This window comes from Callithrix jacchus, chromosome 3 (assembly GCF_049354715.1).
Source record: "Callithrix jacchus isolate 240 chromosome 3, calJac240_pri, whole genome shotgun sequence".
Classification (NCBI taxonomy): Eukaryota; Metazoa; Chordata; class Mammalia; order Primates; family Cebidae; genus Callithrix; species Callithrix jacchus.
Genome location: NC_133504.1, coordinates 88,707,695 through 88,731,536, shown reverse-complemented (window position 1 = coordinate 88,731,536; position 23,842 = coordinate 88,707,695). Strand labels below are relative to the sequence as shown.

General features: G+C 40.2%; 1 protein-coding gene and 1 non-coding gene across 4 annotated transcripts; both read left to right on the top strand.

Annotated features, from left to right (window-relative positions):
- Positions 1–2,933: 2,933 nt before the first annotated feature.
- Positions 2,934–23,507, top strand: OSTC (oligosaccharyltransferase complex non-catalytic subunit). 3 transcript variants are annotated; one of them, XM_002745502.7, is made up of 4 exons: positions 2,934–3,104; positions 8,366–8,459; positions 10,300–10,497; positions 22,931–23,507. In XM_002745502.7, exons 1-4 carry the CDS (start codon positions 2,966–2,968, stop codon positions 22,947–22,949), a joined length of 450 nt encoding a protein of 149 aa, XP_002745548.2. In that variant the 5' UTR covers positions 2,934–2,965; the 3' UTR covers positions 22,950–23,507. The 3 variants fall into 3 exon arrangements, with proteins under 3 accessions (XP_002745548.2, XP_078222848.1, XP_078222847.1); XM_078366722.1 differs by lacking the exon at positions 10,300–10,497; XM_078366721.1 differs by lacking the exon at positions 22,931–23,507 and having other exon boundaries at positions 10,300–10,501.
- LOC118152507 (U6 spliceosomal RNA) lies at positions 4,992–5,098 on the top strand. The gene has a single exon (XR_004741267.1). It is a non-coding gene; the product is annotated as a U6 spliceosomal RNA (small nuclear RNA).
- Positions 23,508–23,842: the final 335 nt, after the last annotated feature.

Here is a 23,842-nt window from a genome sequence, read left to right as displayed (position 1 = left end):
CCAAATCTCAGGACCTCGCCAAGATCATGGCAGAAATCCAGATTCAATATGATGAGCTGGCTCAGAAGAACTGAGAGGAGCTGGACAACTGGACTCAGCTGATTGAGGAGAGCACCACAGTGGTCACCAAGCAGTCCACTGTGGTTGGAGCTGCTGAGATGACGCTCACAGAGCTGAGACATACAGTCCAGTCCTTGGAGATTGACCTGGACTCCACAAGAAATACAAAGATCAGCTTGGAGAACAACCTGAGGGAGATGGAGGCCCACTATGCCCTGCAGATGGAGCAGCTCAATGGATCCTTCTGCACCTGGAGTCAGAGCTGGCACAGACCTGGGCAGAGGGACAGTGCCAGGCCCGGGAGTAGGAGGCTCTGCTGAACATCAAGGTCAAGCTGGAGGCTGAGATCGCCACCTATCACCGCCTGCCAGAAGATGGAAAGGACATCTTAGTGATGCCCGGGACAGCAGCAACTCCATGCAAACCATCCAAAAGACCACCACCCACCGGAGAGTGGATGGCAAAGTGGTGTCTGAGACCAATAACCCCAAAGTTCTGAGACATTAGGCCAGCAGAAGCAGGGGACCCTTGGGGGAGCAGGAAGCCAATAAAAAGTTCAGACGTCAAAAACAAACAAACAAAAAAACCAGCAACAACCAAGTGCCTACTGGACTTTAGGGTAGTGCCATGTTGTGGGCTCATTGGTTTCTTCTATGGCAGACTGGGCACTCAGCCGTGGATCTAGCCAGATCAGCCTTAGTGAATGAAATGTCGTGCATAGCTTCCATGCCTCCTGCCATGGCCACTTCTTCCGTAGGCCCTTTGGACACAAATGGATAGGGAAAGAGGCTGACTGATGTCCACAGAATGGGCCATCTTGTCCACCTGATTCTAACACCAACATGGAGACTTTGTACCGTGTCCCGTTCTTAGTGCTGGAATGTCCCAACCTGAAGAGTATATAAGTACAAATGTAAATCACTTAACATAGTATCTGCCATACCAAATGCTAAAGAGCATCAACATTAACATTAATTCACCACTGCATGGCATTTTAAATTCTTTTTTAAGTTATAAACCTTTAATCCCTATGTTTTTCCAAAGCAAAATATTTTATTTTTATATTTTTCTTTATATCAAAGCAAAATATTTTAATTGTTCCAAAGTGTTCCTCATTTATAGAACTGTGGGAATTTCAGTAACATTCTACTTTACAGTGCCCAGGGAAACTTCCTACATATAAATGCTGGTTCTGGTGTAAATGCATTCATTATTGGTGTTACCATTGGCTTCTATATAAGCTAAGATTTGTGTAGCTCCGTTAATACAAAGGTAATAAGACTCTGAGGGAGACTCTCACTAATGAACAGTAAGGGCAGCAAGCCTCATCTGTACTTAGAATTGGATACTACAGTGTTTTGATAGTATTTTCATTATGGTCTTCAAACCATTTCTCAACAATTGAGTTGTGAGCTAATTAGAAGTACAGAACCAATACATGGCATCCTGTTAAAAAAAAAAAAAAAAAAACTACGGGCTTAGCAACAAGCAAATAAAAAAATACAAAAATATTGGCTCTATAATGTGTCAGTATGCTCTGGATTTATGTGACCAGTGACTCTTAACTCTTGCTCCAAAAGGAAGTTAACATTTTTAGAGTCTTAAAAGACTGTATATAAAAAAAAGCAAAACAGAAAACAAAAGATATTTCAGACCTTCTAGTCCATCTCTAATGACTAATTCTCCATCATATATTTTCATCCACTTAGATTGTAAATGTTGCCCAGACCAGAGATGGTGGTGGTTCACACTAGGGTGCTATTGGTGGAATGGTGAGGGGCAGATGAATTGGAGATATTTTGGTAGTACAGCCAAAGAGACCTGCTAATATTTTGGACTCAGGTTAGTAAGGAGAGAAATCCAGATGACTAAGATTTTTGTCCAGAGTGATTTTACCATTTACCGACATACAGATGACCAAGGCAAGAGCAAAATTGAGAGAATGAGTTATTCAAAATAGTATTTTTCATGCCAAGCTATCAGCATTAAGGCATCCCTGTAGAGATGCCCTGTTGACATCTGTGATCCAGGCTGGATTTTTTTAAAAAAATTAGTAATAGGCCGGGCGCGGTGGCTTACGCCTGTAATCCCAGCAATTTGGGAGGCACCGGCGGGCGGATCACGAGGTCAGGAGTTCGAGACCAACCTGGCCAAAATGGTGAAACCCCTTCTCTACTAAAAATACAAAAATTAGTTGGGCGTGGTGGCCTGTGCCTGTAATCCCAGCTACTCAGGAGGCTGAGGTAGGAGAATCGCTTGAAACCGGAAGGTGGAGGTTGCAATGAGCCGAGATCGCTCCATCGCACTCCAGCCTGGGCGAAAGAGCGGAAACTCCGTCTGAAAAAAAAAAATTGATAATATATTACTTTAGCAATTATTCTTATTATTAAGTCTTATTATTACCACGACTTTTTCGTTAAGTAAAAGCTCAGCAGCCTCCGGCTTTCCCTATCCCTTAAAAAAAACGATGAAAGACATTTCTACACAAAAGTTCCCATTCATTCTCCTGTTCTGGGAACCAAAGCGTCTCCTGTCCAATCAACTTCCAAATTTCCTGCATCAGGGAGTGGGAGGGGCTCAACTAGATTTGTCGACCTCCGCTTCTCCGGCTTGGCCACGTTAGAAGTCCTGCAGGTCCTTCAAGGTACATAAATCACCTTTTATTCGTTAGAAAAAAGTAGAGTACATTATCACAATTTAAGTTTAATTATATTAATAACTTACACTACTTAATCATATTATTTGTTTCTTTTATTTATTTTCTTATTTTCTTCTATAAGTATAGAAACCACCTCCGAGCTTTACGGATCTGCGGGTCCTTTCCCCGCGCACGCGCAGTTGTTAGGGAGGGCGGGCCTGTTTCCGGGTGGCGCGTGGGGCTTCAGGCCGCCTTGCTGCCACCAACATGGAGACTTTGTACCGTGTCCCGTTCTTAGTACTGGAATGTCCCAACCTGAAGCTGAAGAAGCCGCCCTGGCTGCACATGCCGTCGGCCATGACTGTGTATGCTCTGGTGGTGGTGTCTTACTTCCTCATCACCGGAGGTAACTCGGACTCTCTGGGGCCCGAGAGGCTGAGGCGCGGAGAACTGGCCAGCCCCGGGAGGCGAGTCTGTTCCGCTCTCAGCGGCGGGTGAAGCATCGCTCTGCTTTGGATCTTTTCTGAGGGTGAAGGGAGTTCTGGGGTCCGGAGTGTTAATGTCCAAGATTATTCGCCCTCACGCCCTGTCCTTTGTCTTGAGAGAATTCGTGTTCTCACTCCCATCGCCTTTCCTCTCCTTCTAGCCCCCTATCCCAGGGATCTGAGTCAAATATATTTTTCAAGCCTAAATTGTTGCTTTGTATCTCTTGCCATACGTTCTTTAACAAAGGTCCTGGGAAAGTCTAGTTTGGCCAACTCTGCTTCCATGGTTGGTCAAGAGCTTGTGGAACTTTTAAACTTGTCTTTGTCCGGGAACGGTGGAAGAGACTTTACAGTCTTTAGATTTGTTGGCTCAAACCAACGGTCCTGTGTTGCTTTTTGCATGATCTACAATAAATATGAATGGAATTTTCTGAAAATCAGATTTGATAAATATTTGAGATTGGAGATGAGATTTGCAGACGATACTGTGTTTCAGTGGGCAGAGGTTGAGAAGTAAAAAAATAAGATAAATAGCATTACTATTAAGTGCTTCTGAATTATCTATCATCTTATTCTGTCCTTTTCAGATAGAAAATTGCAAAGGGGCGTTGCCTTATGTACTGGTGAGTTGGCAGTCCGGCTACAGTCTTTTCAGAGCCACTACCCTTTCAGACCACAGTTCCAAGATTTACTTAGAGCTGTGCTACTGTATTTTTAAGTGTACTTAACCTGGAAATTATAAAATTAATTTAGATTTGGGGAAGTGGTATAGTTGGAAATGATAAAATTAAAGATACGGATTTGGGACAGCAAAAGTAATTCTGCTTTTAAGGGAGTGGCCATATAATTGTTATTTTTATAGATGTTTTGTGAGAATAGTAGACACTGAAGGGGGAGGATTCAAACTGAGAGAGCTGAGTTCTAGAAGGCACCTTTGAATTAACCGCCTTCCCCCAGTCTAGAATAGTGAGAATTAACTTATGTTCATTTAAATAAATTACATTAAAATATCTGAGTTACTTTTAAATACTTTATTGTTAACAAGATACTATCTAGCATTGCATTAGCATTAACATTTGCTCAGCAAGTTAATAGCTACTGTACTGAATAAACGAAATTTAAAATGCGGCCGGGCACAGTGGCTCAAGTCTGTAATCCCAGCACTTTGGGAGGCCGAGGCGGGTGGATCACGAGGTCAAGAGATCGAGACCATCCTGGTCAACATGGTGAAACCCCGTCTCTACTAAAAATACAAAAAAAAAAAAAATTAGCTGGGCATGGTGGCGCACGCCTGTAGTCCCAGCTACTTGGGAGGCTGAGGCAGGAGAATTGCCTGAACCCAGGAGGCGGAGGTTGCGGTGAGCCGAGATTGCGCCATCGCACTCCAGCCTGGGTAACAAGAGCGAAACTGCTTCTCAAAAAAAAAAAAAAAAAAAAATTAAAATGTGTTTGGCTTTTAAAAAATAATAGAGTTGTGGCCGGGTGCGGTGGTTCACACCTGTAATCCTAGCACTTTGGAAGTCCAAGGCAGGTGGATCACGAGGTCGGTTCCAGAACAGCCTGCCCAACGTGGTGAGACCTGGTTTCTACTAAAAATATAAAAAATTAGCCAGGCGTGGTGGTGGGTGTCTGTATTCCCAGCTACTCGGGAGGCTGAGGCAGGAGCATCGCTTGAACCTGGAAGGAGGAAGTTGCAGTGAGCCAAGATCACACCACCACACTCCAAGCTGGGCGACAGAGTGAGATCCTGTCTCAAAAAAAATAAAGAGTTTTAAAAATAATATAGAATAATTTAATATTATTATTGAGTGCTCGCCTTGGCAGCACATCTACTAAAATTTGAATGATACAGAGAAGATTACCATGGCCCCTGTGCAAGCATGACTTGCAAATTTGTGAAGTGTTCCATATTTTGCACAGTTCACAGTTCAAGTAGGGTCACTGGGCCAAAAAAAAAAAAAAAAAAAAAATGTTGTTATTCAATAATAATAATGAATAATGCTAGTTTCTTTTTTGTAATCCTTACTTCCCTTGGAGTCGGATCCTTTGTGAGAAGCCTCAGTTTTCTTTGTGGCCCTCTTTTTTTCCCTGTTAATTATTGTAATGGGGAGATTCTTTGTCCTAACCTTGATGGAAAGTGGAAAGGATGCCTTTTAGTGGCCAGGTCTATCTGGTATCTTGTATGATGATTTGGCTTTGCCACTGAAGGGAAAAAGTCTCTTCTAAAATCTGAGTGCACCTTTATAAATAAACAATATTTATTGCTGAAAAATAGCAAATAGATATTGAGTCACTGTTAAGTTCCAGGCACTAGGTACTGGAGATAATTGAACAAAACATAAGGACCTTGACCTCCTGAAGCTTGTAATGCCATAGTTGAGGCAGGTTAAATGTCACTTAATTTTTTTGTCCATTAAAAATGGCCACAAAAATGGGCTGGGCACAGTGGCTTACACCTGTAATCCAACACTTTGGGAGCTTGCGGCAGGTGGATCATTTGAGCCCAGGCGTTCAAGGCCAGCCTGGGCAACATGGTGAAACCCTGTCTCTACTAAATATACAAAAAATTAGCCATTTTTTGGTGGTACATGCCTGTAGTCCCAGCTACTTGTGAGGCTGAGGCAGGAGAGTTGCTTGTTCCCGAGAAGCAAATGTTTGCAGTGAGCTGAGATCGTGCCACTGCACTTTAGCCTGGGCAACAGAGCGAGACTGTATCAAAAACAACAAACCCCAAAATTAGCCAAGCTTGGTGGTGCAGGAGGTTGAAGTGGTAGGATCACCTGAGCCTGAGAAGCCAAGGCTGCAGTAAGCTGTGATTGTGCCACTGCACTCCATCCAGGGTGACAGAGCAAGACCTTGCCTCAAAAAATAAAAACAAACAAAAAGTGGTTACAAATATGGTGAAAGAACAAGAGGTTTTTGAGAAAATAAAGGGAGTTGGAAGCATCATCTGGATTGGGTGTGGTTTCTAACGAAATGATATGTAAGCCAAAATCTGAAAGATTGGGGGAAAGGATATGCTAGGCAGAGGAAAAAGTAGGACATATATGGTACCAAGATACCAAATAGGTGGCCTTTGAAGTTGACTTAGACTATACTAGGTTTATGGCAACAGAGATTAGGATAATAAAATGAAAGATATGTTGGTAGTAGATTCAGTAGGTCTTGAGGAATTCATTGGGTTTAGGGGAGAATGAAATGGGAATGAATCTACAGATTTCTGGTTTGAGCACCTGAATGGAGGAAGTATTATTTCCTAAGATTGAAGAAACAGAATCTTTGGTGGAGAATGGTGCACCAGAGGTTGTTTAGGGATATAATTAGTTGGATATGTCAAACGTGCAGATAGGAATCCAGAGCTGAGAAAAGAGGCCTGTGTTGAATGAAGTTAGTCAACTAACAGACATTTCTGGAACTCCCATGAGACATTGAAGAGCATAGGCCAAGTCCCTGTTCTTAAGGCCCTTACATGTAATTCTAAAGGTACTGGCATTATTTGAGAGACCTTGGTACATCACATCAAGAGTCTTTAGCACATGAAATTGAAATCCCTAGGAGTTCACTGGAGAGAAGTAGAAGAGGACAGTGGACCAATCCCTGAGGGCCTCCAACATTTAGTGGTTTTATAAAAGGAGAGCCCCAATAGAGAGGTAGCAGGAAAACATGAAGAGGTGTATCAAAAGCCATAAGAAGAGATGTTTTTCAAGAAATGGGTTTAGTAAACTGGATCGAGTGCTGCCAAGAAGTCTCCTCAGATGAGAACTGAAAAGTGTCCATTGAACTGGACAACATAGAGATCATTGGTGACCTTAGAAAGAGCAGTATCAATGGCAGAAGTCAGATTGGATTGAGTTAAAGAATGAAGGGTAAGTAAGGAAGGGGAGATGGCAAGTTTGCCTAAGTCTTTCCACAAGAAAGTCTGACTTCCTTTCAGAAAGGAAAGAGAGAAATAGGATGTTATCCAGGAGGATCTGAAGTCAAGGAGGGTTGATGTAGGAGGTAAGGAGAGTTTGAAAATACAGGAGAGAGGAGAGATATCCAAAAAAATAAAGTCCCTGAGAGTCCAAGTGGGAATGAACTCCTGATAGCTACAGAAGGGATCCCACATAATAGGAGGTGTGAATATTTCTCTGTGTAGCTAGAAAGGAGGAGGTGAGGATGGATGCAGGTACCCAGGTATTTGTAGATTGGTGGGGAGAAGACAAGGGAATTCCTATATGATTGTTTTTGTCAGGCTAGGATGAGGGAGATAGGCTTGTTATACTTACGAAAAGCTGGAGATGAAGACGTTCGAGAACAGTGGAGAAGGTAGAGTAGATACTGACAGTGAGAGATTGAGAAAACTATTAGTGTTGATGAACATTAATGTTAATCACCATGACATATGACATAATGGTGGGTATTAGTGTTAATGATTATGAATCTCTGGTATTGCCATTCTGCCTGATAGCATGGTTTTAAAATGTCTCCTTGTTTTACATTTAAGCAATTGCTCTAGTTATTTTTCAATTCATAGAAACAAATCTAATCTTATCTAAGACAATTTTTGTGAACTAAAGTAGAGCCTTTAATGTTAAATGTTTTTTACCTAAAGTCATTCCTGAGTATTAGCAACTGTTATTGGGCGAATTTCCTTTATGAAATTTGTACTTCTTTTAGATACCATATTGTTTTTGAAGTGATTTTAAAACATGGAGTTGAATGTCTGAATGATTTATCAGAACCTTAGATTAGTTGGGCCTCATTTGGTTATGATAATACAATCAAAGCATTCTTATTTAAGAGTAAATAAACCTTGGCTGGACACGGTGGCTCACACCTGTAATCCTAGCACTTTGGCAGACCATGGCGGGTAGATAACTTGAGGTCAGGAGTTTGAGATCAGCCTGATTAATATGGTGAAACACTGTCTCTATTAGAAATACAAAAATCAGCTAGGCATGGTGGAGGGCACCTGAAGTCCCAGGTACTCCAGAGGCTGAAGCAGGAGAATTGCTTCAACCTGGGAGTTGGAGTTTGCAGTAAGCCAAGGTCGTGTCACTGCACTCTCAGCCTGGGCGACAGAGCAAGACTCTGTCTCCAAAAAAAAAAAGTAAATGAACCTTAAGAGACAATGAGAACTATAATCCTGTTTTCAAAAATTAGGAATACAATCTAATCTGTTGTATTATCTTTCTTATAGGAATAATTTATGATGTTATTGTTGAACCACCAAGTGTTGGCTCTATGACTGATGAACATGGGCATCAGAGGCCAGTAGCTTTCTTGGCCTACAGGTAAAAGATACCTTTTTGAATGATTTGGTGGTAGGAAAGCAGACTGCTGGGATATGCCTGCTTATTTAAAAATAGAGTGAAATCAGCTGGGCATGGTGGCTCACACCTGTAATCCCCGCACTTTGGGAGGCTAAGGCAGACAGATCGCAAAGTCAAGAGATCAAGACCATCCTGGCCAACATGGTTAAACCCTGTCTCTACTAAAAATACAGAAATTGGCTGGGTGTGGTGGCGCACGCCTGTAGTCCCAGCTACTCGGGAGGCTGAGGCAGGAGGATCACTTGAACCTGGGAGGTGGAGGTTGCAGTGAGCTGAGATTGTGCCACTGCGCTGCAGCCTGGGTGACAGAGTGAAACTCTGTCTTAAAAGAAAAAAGAGTAAAACCTATGGGATCCATTTGTATTTAGACAATAGCTGTTTTAAAATGCTGAATTCTGAAATGGCAGAAAGTCAAGAACAAGAGTATATTATCTATTTGTTAAGAAATAAAGTGATTCATAATGATTGATGTAGCATCAATTTACAGTAGGGTGTCAGTTTAAACAACATTTATTGATTGTTCTAGGGGTCAGTGAACTATAGCCACTTTTTTCCCCCAAATAAAGTTTTATCGGAGGTAGGCATGCACATGTGTTATATATGATATTCGGCTGCTTTCAAGCTACAGTGGCCGAGTTAAGTAAGTATGACGCAAACCATATGGCCTGCAAGCCTAAGATATGTACTATATGGGCATTTAAGAAAGTATTTCTGAACTATGCCCTGGACTATAATATTAAATAACAATAATATTTTTGAGACTTGAGGGTTCTATTTCAGCAGCGAAACCCCATTCTAGTGTGGTTTTGTTCTTCTGAACAATGCTTATATTGCTTTCTAAAATTTCCTTAATAAATATCTTACCTAAACATAGCCATATATTTTTATTTGCAGTAATGCTATTTATGCATAGAATATTTCTGGAAAGATTTACTGTTATTCTCTATGGAGGGGAGTTAATGACAGGTTGATGGTAAGGAGGCCTTTCATGGTGCCCTCTTTCATACTATTTGAATTTTGAACCTGGTGCATATATTGTGTTTTCAATGAAAACAATTGATCAAAAAAAGAAAAAAAACAACAACACAACCCTATTTGCATATGCCTATGTGTAATTATCTCTTTAATGAGAAATTTTCTTTTTGAGGTCCCTGAACTATGAGAATTTGATCAAAGCTCTGTATCCCTAGAAAAATCACACACACACACACACACACACACACACACTCTTTTACATATGATTATGAGGGCTTATAGCTCACTGAAGTTCTTGTGGGATTCATGGGACCTTAACTTAAGAACACTTGCTTTTTAAAATATTTCCATTTGAAACAAGAAGTTTATTATTATTAACATAAAACTTTAAGAAACACATCTGACCAATTCAAAATTAGTTTGAAATTGATAGTAGAAATTTAAATAGCATAACTTTTTAAAAAGCTAAGCTAAAGTTCTGGGTAAAGCATTCATATACATAAAATATGGGTATTTATATAAATGATTATGTTAGTTGAGGTTTTATAACTTTTTTTGAATGTGAACTCCATGAAGGCAAAGATTTTTGTCTGTTTTATTTATCATTGTATCCCCCAGGACCTAAAACAGTGCTTGCTACCAAATAGACTCAGTAAGTATTTGTTGAATGGACAGATGAATATCCAGAGGTGTAGTAAAATAGTTGTAAGGGTAAGAATAAGAAATTTAGCACAAAAATGTCTTAGCACAATGGAAATAGGAATTTCAACTTAAGGGGAAACATTTCTATTTGTTATCTTCCTATGGTCATTCTTTTCTTTTCCAGAGTAAATGGACAATATATTATGGAAGGACTTGCATCCAGCTTCCTGTTTACAATGGGAGGTTTAGGTTTCATAATCCTGGACCGATCGAATGCACCAAATATCCCAAAACTCAATAGATTTCTTCTTCTATTCATTGGATTCGTCTGTGTTCTGTTGAGTTTTTTCATGGCTAGAGTATTCATGAGAATGAAACTGCCGTAAGTTATTTGTGTAATCAGCAACTTATGTAGCAAACTGATAAAATGATTACCTGGAAAACATAAAGTCATAGGAGATTTAATTTAACTTTCATTTACACAGGTGAAAAATCCAGAAACCACATGTTATCTGTGACTTGGTCAAGGGTAGTTAATTAAAATGGAAGCCAATAGATCTTCTTAGTTGTTATCCCCATGAAGTTTCATGAGAAAATTTAGTTACTTTGTCCTGGCATCAATGACTGAAGATAGTCATTGTTTCTTTAAAATGCCTTTTGGCTAATCTGTAATATAGGATTCTAGTAGTAATAATCACTCATTGTTGCTGTTCTTTGAATATTGGTGGGAAGAAAACCCATTATCCGTTGCATGGGAAAGGAGAGTTACTGCCCTTCAAAAAGATGGGAAAAGAATGTTTATATGTGTGTGTGTGTTCAATGTGCATTTAAAGATTATTTTTATTCAGAAAACTTTCAGTGTCTTTAGAAGAAAAATAAATTGGCTTATGGCATCTTTTATAATTCTGTTTATGATTATTTACTTGAAATATGAACAGATATAATCACATTTCCATATATTCTGATTTAATCTATGGGTGCATTAGTAACTACAGTAACAACAGGAAATTTGGGCACGCATACTCCGAAGATTAGCTCTTAGTATTTTCTTTTTTAGGGACTGTGTTAAACATCAAGTGTCAATTATACTGATTCTTAGTGTGTTTGAGTTTTACAAATTCACTTGTTTTATGACTTAACCTGTCTGTTGTCTGTAACACACCTAGGGTAGAATGGGCAAAAGTACTTCTCCCACAGTCATCATGTTCCTATTTTAGTGCTGGCAGGATGGGAGGGAAAGCATGGAGTTCTTTGTCAGCTGAATATCTGTGTTTCCATATAGCTGCCTCAGTTTTCTCTGGCAGCAGCTCTTATTTTCATTTGGGGAAAGCATTTCTGGCCATTAGCTAAGCTGTATGAAGACTAAAGTACCACTAGCCTCTTCTTTTTGTTTCTTGTTTTTCTGCTCCTAGTGGACGTTAAGTCATCATAGCATGGTAAGTTATACTGGTATGGAAGAGACTGAAGTTTTCATTAGCAGAGCAAGAAAAGAGGAGATTCCCAGGGAGGATAAAGAGGTTCTTGAAAAATAATGAATCTTCATTAGATTGTCTTTAGCCGCCACTCTCAGGGCAGCTTGAACTTAAAAGCAGAATCTTTTCTTGTTTTTATTTTTTTTTTCAGACAGAGACTTGCTCTGTCACTCAGGCTGGAGTGCAATGGCGTGATCTCACTCTAACCGCCACCTCCCAGGTTCAAGCCATTCTCCTGCCTCAGCCTCTTGTGTATCTGGGATTACAAGCACCTGCCACCATGCCCAGCCAAAAGGAGAATCTTAAAAATTAAAAAAAATTAAAGGTGGAATGTGGTGGCATGGTAATGCTCTAAAATTAGGCAAGGTATTCAATTGGAGAAGGAGGGATGGGTTCCTGCATTCAGGCAAGTCTGTTACAAAGCTGTCTAAAACTGCTTGAAATACATACTATCATTTAATTGAGGACAAAAGGCCTGCCTTATTCCAGCTAGCAAAAATGGCCTTTTAGCAATTTCACCTAGTGTTTATTAAGCTTGAGAAGAAAAGCTAAGAAACTTCTGCATAAATCCTGAGATCATGTTCAGAAAACAAGTTCTTTTAAAGGGAGAAAAGAATAAAAAATACGAATATAATAATATTTAAACTAACATCATTTAGGGAATTATATGATGCATATATATGATTTCATGTAATTGAAATTTAGCCCTATAAATACTAAGACATTCATTTTTGGCAGACCTCTTTCTAAAGCATTTGTTGTATTACACATTAACACGCAAATTTATATACAGCAAATATTTATTATTTGATACCTATTATTTGCTGGACACTGAGATTAAGCATAATTTAACCCTGACTAAGGGTCATTTTGCGTTTCTGTTATACATAGTACTACTTTTCAGTTTTGTTGATTTCACTGGTCTGTCACTTCTGGTGATCAGTATATACCTATTGTAATTTCATCCTTTCCTTCTTCTTTCCAGTTTGCTGGTTATTCTATGACTTGAGGGAATAGATCACCTAGCTATTAATTGCCTTTTAAATCAGTCCTGGCTGAAGGAGAGCTTAATGGGTTGGCTTTGTAACCATAGTTTCAGATGTTTGAGAGTCTCATTTGCTTCTAGATTTGAAGTTATGTTTTAGAGAAACAAGTCTTTAGAGAATCTGGCAGCTGGATTGTTTCAGTTACTAAAAAGCTCATATCTGAGTTTCATTTTTAGCAAATAAGGGAGATAATTCTAAAGAAACAAAACATTTGTACAGCGGCTGAGGCCAATTTGTAGTAGAGAGGGTGAGGAATTTGGAATCCAGTTTTGGGCTGCCACTTATTAACTCTGAGACTTTGGATTAGTTCTGTGAACTCTCTTGGCCTCAGGTTCCAAACCTCTTAAATGAAGTATTAATAATAATATACCTCTGGGAGTTACAGTTGTCAAGATTAAATGAGAGGGTGTGCTGTCAAGCATAATGTAAGTGTTAATCAATGACAGTGTTTTCATTCTAAAGTTAAAGTCCTAACAGTTCTAGTGTTTCAGGTTAGATTATGGCCACAGTTTCATTTCTTTTTTTTTATTGCATTTTAGGTTTTGGGGTACATGTGCAGAACATGCAAGATAGTTGCATAGGTACACACGTGGCAGTGTGATTTGCTGCCTTCCTCCCCTTCACCCACATCTGGCATTTCTCCCCATGCTATCCCTCCCCAGCTCCCGCCCCCTGCTGTCCCTCCCCTATTCCCCCAACAGACACCAGTGTGTAGTGCTCCCCTTCCTGTGTCCATGTGTTCTCATTGTTCATCACCCACCTATGAGTGAGAACATGCGGTATGTCATTTTTGGTTCTTGTGTCAGTTTGCTGAGAATGATGTTCTCCAGATTCATCCATGTCCCTACAAAGGACACGAACTCATCGTTTTTGATTGCTGCATAATATTCCATGGTGTATATGTGCCACATTTTCCTTGTCCAGTCTATCATCGATGGGCATTTGGGTCGGTTCCAGGTCTTTGCTATTGTAAACAGTGCTGCAATGAACATTCGTGTGCATGTGTCCTTATAGTAGAATGATTTATAGTCCTATGGATATATACCCAGTAATGGGATTGCTGGGTCAAATCGAATTTCTATTTTTAGGTCCTTGAGGAATTGCCACACTGTCTTCCACAATGGTTGAACTAATTTACACTCCCACCAGCAGTGTAAAAGTGTTCCTATTTCTCCACATCCTCTCCAGCATCTGTTGTCTCCAGATTTGTTAATGATCACTATTCTAACTGGTGTGAGATGGTATCTCAATGTAGTTTTGATTTGCATTTCTCTGATGACCAGTGATAATGAGCATTTTTTCATATGTTTGTTGGCCTCATGTATGTCTTCTTTTGTAAAGTGTCTGTTCATATCCTTAGCTGACTTTTGAATGGGCTTGTTTGTTTTTTTCCTGTAAATCTGTTTGAGTTCTTTGTAAAATCTGGATATCAGCCCTTTGTCAGGTGGGTAAACTGCAAAAATTTTTTCCCATTCTGTTGGTTGTTGATTCACTCTAATGACTGTTTCTTTTGCCGTGCAGAAGCTGTGGAGTTTGACTAGGTCCCATTTGTCTATTTTGGCTTTTGTTGCCAATGCTTTTGGTGTTTTGGTCATGAAGTCCTTGCCTACTCCTATGTCCTGAATGGTTTTGCCTAGATTTTCTTCTAGGGTTTTTATGGTGCCAGGTCTTATGTTTAAGTCTTTAATCCATCTGGAGTTAATTTTAGTGTAAGGTGTCAGGAAGGGGTCCAGTTTCTGCTTTCTGCACATGGCTAGCCAGTTTTCCCAACACCATTTATTAAACGGGAATCCTTTCCCCATTGCTTGTTTTTGTCAGGTTTGTCAAAGATTGTATAATTGTAGATATGTTGTGTTGCCTCCGATGCCCCTATTCTGTTCCATTGGTCTATGTCTGTTTTGGTACCAGTACCATGCTGTTTTGATTACTGTAGCCTTGTAGTATAGTTTGAAGTCCGGTAGTGTGATGCCTCCTGCTGTGTTCTTTTTGCTTAGAATTGATTTGGCTATGCGGGCTCTCTTTTGGTTCCATATGAAGTTTAAGGTGGTTTTTTTCCAGTTCTGCGAAGAAGGTCATTGGTAGCTTGATGTGGATAGCATTGATTCTGTAAATTACTTTGGGCAGTATGGCCATTTTCACGATATTGATTCTTCCTAATCATGAACATGGAGTGTTTCTCCAACTGTTTGTGTCCTCTCTTATTTCATAGAGCAGTGGTTTGTAGTTCTCCTTGAAGAGGTCCTTTACGTTCCTTGTTAATTGTATTCCTAGGTGTTTTATTCTATTTGTAGCAGTTGTGAATGGCAGTTCGTTCTTGATTTGGCTCTCTTTCAGTCTGTTATTGCTTTATAAAAATGCTTGTGATTTTTGCACATTGATTTTGTATCCTGAGACTTTGCTTAAGTTGCTTACCGGTTTCAGGAGTCTTTGGGCTGGCACAATGGGGTCTTCTAGATACACTATCATGTCATCTGCAAATAGAGACATTTGGCTTCCTCCTTTCCTATTTGAATACCCTTTATTTCTTTTTCTTGCCTGATTGCTCTGGCTAGAATTTCCAGTACTATATTGAATAGGAGTGGTGAGAGAGGGCATCCTTGTCTAGTGCCAGATTTCAAAGGGAATGCTTCCAGTTTTTTCCCATTCAGTATGATATTGGCTGTTGGTTTGTCATAAATAGCTTTTATTATTTTGAGGTACGTTCCATCAATACCGAGTTTATTGAGGGTTTTTAGCATAAAGGGCTGTTGAATTTTGTCAAATGCCTTCTCTGCGTCATTTGAGATAATCATGTGGTTTTTGTTGTTGGTTCTGTTTATGTGGTGAATTACGTTGATAGACTTGCATATGTTGAACCAGCCTTGCATCCCCGGGGTGAATCCTACTTGATCATGATGAATAAGTTTTTTGATTTGCTGTTGCAATCGGCTTGCCAATATTTTATTGAAGATTTTTGCATCTATGTTCATCATGGATATTGGCCTGAAGTTTTCTTTTCTTGTTGAGTCTCTGCCGGGTTTTGGTATCAGGATGATGTTGGTCTCATAAATGATTTGGGAAGGATTCCCTCTTTTTGGATTATTTGGAATAGTTTCAGAAGGAATGGTAACAGTTCCTCTTGGTGTGTCTAGTAGAATTCGGCTCTGAACCCATCGGGACCTGGGCTTTTTGTGTGTGGTAGGCTCTTAATTGCTGCTTCAACTTCAGACCTTGTTATTGGTCTATTCATAGTTTCGGCTTCCTCTTGGTTTAGGCTTCACAGGACACACATGTCCAGGAATTTATCCATTTCTTCCAGGTTTACTAGTTTATGTGCATAGAGTTGTTTGTAATATTCTCTGATGATGGTTTGAATTTCTGTGGAATCTATGGTGATTTCCCCTTTATCGTTTTTTATTGCATCTATTTGGTTATTCTCTCTTTTCTTTTTTATCAATCTGGCTAGTGGTCTGTCTATTTTGTTGATCTGTTCAAAAAACCAGCTCTTGGATTTATTGATTTTTTGAAGGGTTTTTCGTGTCTGTATCTCCTTCAGTTCAGCTCTGATCTTAGTTATTTCTTGTCTTCTGCTAGGTTTTGAGTTTTTTCTTTCTTGCTCCTCTAGCTCTTTCAATTTTGATGATAGGGTGTCAATTTTGGATTTCTCCCCCCTCTCATGTGGGCACTTATTGCTATATATTTTCCTCTAGAGACTGCTTTAAATGTGTCCCCAAGTTTCTGGTATGTGGTGTGTTCATTCTCATTGGTTTTGAAGAACTTCTTTATTTCTGCCTTCATTTTGTTGTTTATCCAGTCAACATTCAAGAGCCAGTTGTTCAGTTTCCATGAAGCTGTGTGGTCCTGAGTTAGTTTCTGAATTCTGAGTTCTAACTTGATTGCAGTATGGTCTGAGAGACTGTTTGTTATGATTTCAGTTGTTTTGCATTTGCTGAGGAGTGCTTTACTTCCAATTATGTGGTCAATTTTAGAGTAGGTGTGATGTGGTGCTGAGAACAATGTATAGTCTGTGGATTTGGGGTGGAGAGTTCTGTAAATGTCTATCAGGTTTGCTTGTTCCGGGTGTGAGTTCAAGTCCTGGATATCCTTGTTAATTTTCTGTCTGGTTGATCTGTCTAATATTGACAGTGGACTGTTAAAGTCTCCCACTATTATTGTGTGGGAGTCTAAGTCTCTTTGTAAGTCATTAAGAACTTGCCTTATATATCTGGGTGCTCCTGTATTGGGTCCATATATGTTTAGGATCGTTAGCTCTTCTTGTTGTATTGATCCTTTTACTATTATGTAATGTCCTTCTTTGTCTCTTTTGATCTTTATTGGTTTAAAGTCTATTTTATCAGAGACGAGAATTGCAACTCCTGCTTTTTTTTGCTCTCCATTTGCTTGGTAAATCTTCCTCCAGCCCTTTATTTTGGGCCTTTGTGTATCCTTGCATGTGAGATGGGTTTCCTGGATACAGCACACCGATGGGTTTTGGCTTTTTATTCAATTTGCCAGTCTGTGTCTTTTGGTTGGTACATTTAGCCCATTTACATTTAGGGTTAATATTGTTATATGTGAATTTGATACTGCCATTTTGATGCTAGCTGGCTGTTTTGCCCGTTAGTTGATGCAGATTCTTTATTTTGTTGATGCTCTTTAGCCTTTGGTATGTTTTTGGTTGTTCCCTTCTATGTGTAGTGCCTCTTTTAGGAGCTCTTGTAAAGCAGGCCTGGTGGTGACAAAATCTCTGAGTACTTGCTTGTTTGCAAAGGATTTTCTTTTTCCTTCACTTCTGAAGCTCAGTTTGGCTGGATATGAAATTCTGTGTTGAAAGTCCTTTTCTTTAAGGATGTTGAATATTGGCTCCCACTCTCTTCTGGCTTGTAGTGTTTCTGCCGAGTGATCTGCTGTGAGTCTGATGGGCTTCCCCTTTGTGGGTGACCCGACCTTTCTCTCTGGCTGCCCTTAGCATTTTCTCCTTCACTTCAACCCTGGTGAATCTGATGATTATGTGCCTTGGGATTGCTCTTCTTTTGGAATATCTTTGTGATTTTCTCTGTATTTCCTGGACTTGAATATTGGCCTGACTTGCTAGGTTGGGGGAATTTTCCTATATAATATTCTGAAGAGTATTTTTCAGCTTGGATTTGTTCTCTTCGTCACATTCAGGTACACCTATCAAACGTAGATTAGGTCTCTTCACATAGTCCCACATTTCTTGGAGACTTTGTTCAATCCTTTTTGTGCTTTTTTCTCTAATCTTGCCTTCTTGTTTTATTACATTGAGTTGATCTTTGACCTCTGATATCCTTTCTTCTGCTTGGTCAATTCGGCTATTGAGACTTGTGCACGCTTCGCAAAGTTCTCGTGTTGTGTTTTTCAGCTCTATCAGTTCACTCATATTCCTCTCTAAGTTGTCCATTCTTGTTATCATTTCCTCAAATCTTTTTTCAAGGTTCTTAGTTTCTTTGCATTGAGTTAGAACATGTTCTTTTAGCTCACGGAAGTTTCTCATTACCCACCTTCTGAAGTCTGATTCTGTCATTTAATCACACTGATTCTCCGTCCAGCTTTGTTCCCTTGCTGGTGAGGGGTTTTGGTCCCTTGTAGGAGGCAAGGTGTTCTGGTTTTGGGTGTTTTCCTCCTTTTTGCACTGGTTTCTTCCCATCTTTGTGGATTTATCCACCTGTCATCCTAGTAGTTGCTGACTTTCTGATTGGGTCTCTGAGTGGACGTCCAGATTGTTGGTGATGAAGTATTCCTGTTTCTTAGTTTTCCTTCTAACAGTCTAGCCCCTCTGCTGTAGGACTGCTGAGGTCCACTCCAGGCCCTGCTTGCCTGGGGAACACCTGTAGCAGCTGCAGAACAATTGAGGGTTGCTACCAGTTTCTTCTTCTGCTATCTTTGTCCCAGAATGATGCCCACCAAATGTCAGTCTGACCAGTCCATTGTGAGGTGACTCTTTGGATATATGGGGGTCAGGGAGCTGCTTGAGGAGACAATGTGTACTTTATCGGAGCTCAAGTACTGAGCAGTGAGCTCCACTGTTCATTCAGGGCTGCTAGGCAGGTACGTTTAAGTCTGCTGCATCAGAAGTCATAAAGCTCCTTTTTTTCCTCAGGTGCTCTGTCCTGGGGAGTTAGGGCTTTATGAGTATCCGTTGCACTTTCCTGCCCAGCAAGGAGACAGTCTAGGCACTGCCTGTCTGCAGCGGCTACGCTGAGCTGCTGTGGGCTCTGCCCTGCTGCCATGTGCAATTCTCTGTAGTCCTGTTTATATGGGGGTGGTTAGAACTGCCGTGGCGATGGTGGCCCGCCTCTGTAATGGTGGACTCTCTTTGTTATGGTGGGTTGCCTCAGCAACGGCAGGCTGCGTCATCAATGGCAGAGTACCTCTGTTGGGGTGGAGTGCCTTGGTAATGGCAGACACCCCTCCCCCACCAAGCTGCACCATCCTGGGTTCAGCTGTGCTTGCTGTGACACTCTCAACCCTGAGCATTTCCAACTGCTGTTTTGTTTGTTTTTGTGGGGGTGGGACCCACCAAGCCTGATCACCTGACTCCCTGCCTCAGAGCCCTTTTTTTTTTTAAGTTGAATGGTTGACTCTCTTCCAGGTGTTCCAGTCGCCTGCTGAAAGGGCGCCGGGATCTGTGTGATTTACCGTGTGGTGACCCACTGTGCTGGCTGAAACAACATCGCTGCCCGGGAATCTCCTGGCGGCTTACTGTTTAAGTCCCGTTTAATCAGATGAATGTTCTAATCTGCCTTCCCTAATCTCAAATTGCTGGTTTAACAGGGCAACCAGACCAGTGTATTTTGTATGGAGTGCCGCTGTGCTGCGGCGCTGGCTGAAACAGCCACGCTGGCGGCCTGTGAGGCTCCTAAACCTGGGAATCTCCTGGTCTGTGGGCAATAAAGATCCATCTGGAAATGCGGCATCCATTCACCCTCTGTGCTTTCACTGGGAGCTGCAATCCTGAGTTGCTCCTATAGCACCATCCTCTCCTCTCTCCCACAGTTTCAAAAATACGTGAATAAACTGTTACTGTTTCTAAAAGAAGAAAGTGAGGTTTCCATTTCTCAGACCACTGGAATAGGTAGTAGACCAGCAGTGAGGAGACTTGTGTTTTAATGATGGTTCTGTTTTATATTCTGACCTTGTGATTTTGAGCAGACCACTTAATTGCTGTCACACTCTTCAACTGTAAAATGAGACTAATCTTGTTTCACACACTTTTTTAAGATTGTTGCAAGGGTTAAATGCAATAATACATGTGATAGTGTTTTGAGAAATCTCTGTTAGTACTAACCTAGCACAGTGCTTGCCTTAATTTGCAGAAGGCACTGAATGATTATTGAAAGAATGGCCTTAAAATAAAGATTAAATAGAATATCCTTCATGGTGGCTTCTCCTGTCTCTAGTTGGTTTTTGAGTTCTTGATTTACTTTTTATTGTATTTATCTGCAATTTTACTTATGTAAAATTCTCACAGGCCTGAATATAAGATTATGAAATTTTCTGGGTCATGAGAGGGGGCTAATGATTGTAATATAATAAGTGTATTTTAGCAATTTTATTTTTATTCCCTACCAAGAAGTATAGTAATATATTTGTTCTTCTTTTCTTTTTTCTAACACCCTATCTTTATAGCATTATTATATTTTTTAGTATCTCTAAAATTTTCCTTAAGGTAAGGCTGTTTTAAGTGTGGCAGCTGTGAACAGGATATGTGTATTTAAATATTCTTTTCTCTCTACATATAGGTTGACAAGCATAGGTCGCCCACTAGTTACACGGAAGGATACTATAATATATAACTGAATTAAGAGATAGAGTATAAAGTGTATATTCACATATACGATTATGCAAATGAAAGGAAGTTACGCCTAATGAGTCCTTAATACCCTTGTTTCATAGTGTAAGCTAGCTGTTGGGTGCTTTCTATTATAGAGTGCAGATATTAGTGGATACTTGCTTAAAATCTTCTTGAGCCTTTTTGTGTGTGTGTGAAGTTTATGTTTTAAAGTATCCTTTTTGTGACATATGTGGCATTACGGTAGCAAATTTATGTGGGGTCTTTAAAGTCAGTGTATATAAAATTTTAGAGAACCTTTTTATTTTGTAATTTTTGTTTAGTTTTGGAGTTGGGAGGAGGTGAGAAGTATCAGGTTGTAAAGGTGATTGTGGTAGATGAAAGTTCTCTTTCCTCAGAGTATGGATTGGCCAGGCTGATACAACAGAAAGAAAAGAAGGTATGAGTTCTAGGTTGATTGTATTGGCTGAGCGTAAGTCTAAGTTGTGTCGGGAGTCAAGTGAGTTCAGAAGCTGAGAGGGAGGAAACTCATATTCTTGAGTGTTTGCTGTGTGCCAAGCACTGGAGGAGACTTCAGTATTATCAAGTAGTTTTTAAACCCTATGTTACCAGTGAAGAAACTTGGGACTCTAAAAATAGCAGCTGATATCTGAGTTATAACTATGAGTAGCTAGTACTGTATGAGTAGATGCTCTTATAATCCTTAAAACCCTTTGAGGTAACTCCATTTTACACATGACGAAACTGAGTGAGGTTTGCTCAGGCTCACGCAGTAAGTGGTAGAAACAGGGTCAAACAGAGAGGTGTTCTGAAGAAGCTGTAGGTGAGTATAGGGTATAGTAAACGCCCTCCCCTTTTTTTTTTTGAGACAAAGTTTCACTCTTGTTGCCCAGGCTGGAATGCAGTGGTGTGATCTCGGCTCACTGCAACGTCTGCCTCCTGGGTTCAGGTGATTCTCCTGCCTCAGCCTCCCAGGTAGCTGGGATTACAGGTGTCTGCCATCACGTCCAGCTAATTTTTATAGTTTTAGTAGAGACAAGGTTTTGCCGTGTTGGCCAGGCTGGTCTCAAGCTCCTGACCTGGTGACGCACCTGCCTTGCCCTCCAAAAGTGCTGGGATTACAGGCATGAGCCACTGCGCCTGACCCAGTAAAAACCCTTTCTTAGTGTGAATACTTGTACATAATTTTTCCATTTTTTCCTGATATCCTTAATTAATGATAGACTTTAAGGGTTTATTGTCAAAGGAAAGGTTTGGAACTTTTATAACACCAGATTTAATGCTTTAATTTAAAGGGGATTTCAGGGCCTAACTTGCATATTTAATAAAAGGATCTCCTATTTGACCAGCATGAAGTTTGACCTTACCAGCAGGTACAGCTAAAGCTCCTGTTAACCAGACATTTCCTAAAGTATTAGAGGTTCAGGGGCAGATGTTTATGCACACTGTTTTTTGAAATCTCAAAGATTCACCTTCCAGGCCTGAATGGCTGCTGTATTTTCCCACTTCTCTTCTGGTAATATTAGGGTTTTTAGAAATCTAAACCAGCTTCTTCCCATAAAAAATAGTTTGATTTTTGCTGTACTTCTGAGAGCCCAAAGTAGATTGATTCTGGCTCTTAACTTTAACTTTTGGATACCATTTTCTTTTCTTTCCTTCCTTTTTTCATTCTGTGTTGTTTAGCATATTGCTTTGTAATTTAAAGAGGGAAGGGCCCAGAGTGGTGGGTCACTCCTGTAATCCCAGCACTTTGGGAGGCTGAGGTGGTTAGATTACCTGGGGGGTGGTGGGGAGGTGTTCAAGACCAGCCTGGCCAACATGGTGAAACCCCATCTCTACTAAAAATACAAAAATTAGCCAGGCGTGGTGGCGGGTGCCTGTAATTCCAGCTACTCGGGAGGCTGAGGCAGGAAAATCACTTGAACCCGGGAGGCAGAGGTTGCAGTGAGCTGAGATCGTGCCATTACACTGCAGCCTGGAAAACAAGAGCGAAACTCTGTCTCAAAAGAAAAGAAAAAAAAACTTTGCCAGGCCTAAGGCTTATAATCCCAGCACTTTGGGAGGCTGAGGCCGGCTGATCGAGTGAGGTCAGGAGTTTCAGAGCAGCCTAGCCAACATGGTGAAACCCTGTCTCTACTAAAAATACAAAAATTAGCTGGTTGTGGTGGTAGGCACCTGTAATCCCAGCTACTTGGGAGGCTGAGGCAGGAACCGCTTGAACCCAGGAGGTGGAGGTTGCAGTGAGCTGAGATCATGCCATTGCACTCCAGCCTGGGTGGCAAGAGCAAAACTTACTCTCAAAAAATAAAAAGAGGGAAGGATAGCAGAACAAAGGCTTATTAATTTATTTATATATTGGGGTGAGGGGGGCCAGATATTAAATAAGGACCATAATGAAGAATCATATATTTTTGGATTGTCAGTTGATATATCCTAAAATTTGTTTTGGCATTTTGAAATGTTGATTCCTTTTCACTTTTTGTGCTTATAATTTTATTTCTGCAGGGGCTATCTGATGGGTTAGAGTGCCTTTGAGAAGAAATCAGAGGATACTGGATTTGCTCCTGGCAATGAAGTTTAAAGGCTGTACCAATCCTCTAATATGAAATGTGGAAAAGAATGAAGAGCAGCATAAAAGAAATACCTAGTAAAAAAGCAGGAAGTATACTGAAACTTGGACTAGAATTTCTTTCTTGGTTTAAAGAGACAAGTTGATCACAGTATTTTTTTTTTTCCTGCTGACCTGCTCTACCAATGATGTTGAGTGGCATTTTATTCTCAGTTTTTCATTTCTTAAAGAAAATATACTCCATATCTACAACTATAATATCAAATAAAGTGATTATCTTTTACAACCCCCTTAACATTTTTTGGAAATGACATTCTGATTTTCAGAAAGTAACATAAAATCAAGAAGCAAGATTCCATAAGCTGAGAACTCTGGACAGCTGATCAGCTTTACCTCTGGTGCTTTGCCTTTAACTAGTATATGATGGTAGACTATTTCAGATACATATGTAAGACTGTTTGCTGAACAATAAGATGTATGAAAGGAGCAGAAATAAATACTTTTTCTAATTAATACCGTTTATATTTGTTTTTTAACTGACAGTGTTAAGGTTTTGGTCTGTTAATCATCCAGTCCCATCTTATGACTTTCTTTAGCTATTTTGGTAGCCTGTATAATTGGCAGGATGCCTTGAGCAGTAGCATCTTTATATCCTTGCACATAGTCAAGCACAGACTGAATATCTATGTCAGAGTTGTAAATGTGAATGTGCAGTTGAAAGTTCTTTTCAGGCATTCATTTTCAGTAGTTGACACATTTTGAGCACCTGTAAAAAACATCTCTGGATCAGTGTGGTTTTAATTTCTTCAATCCAGGCCTTTTGGTTCTCTCTGACTGGCCATGGGCTT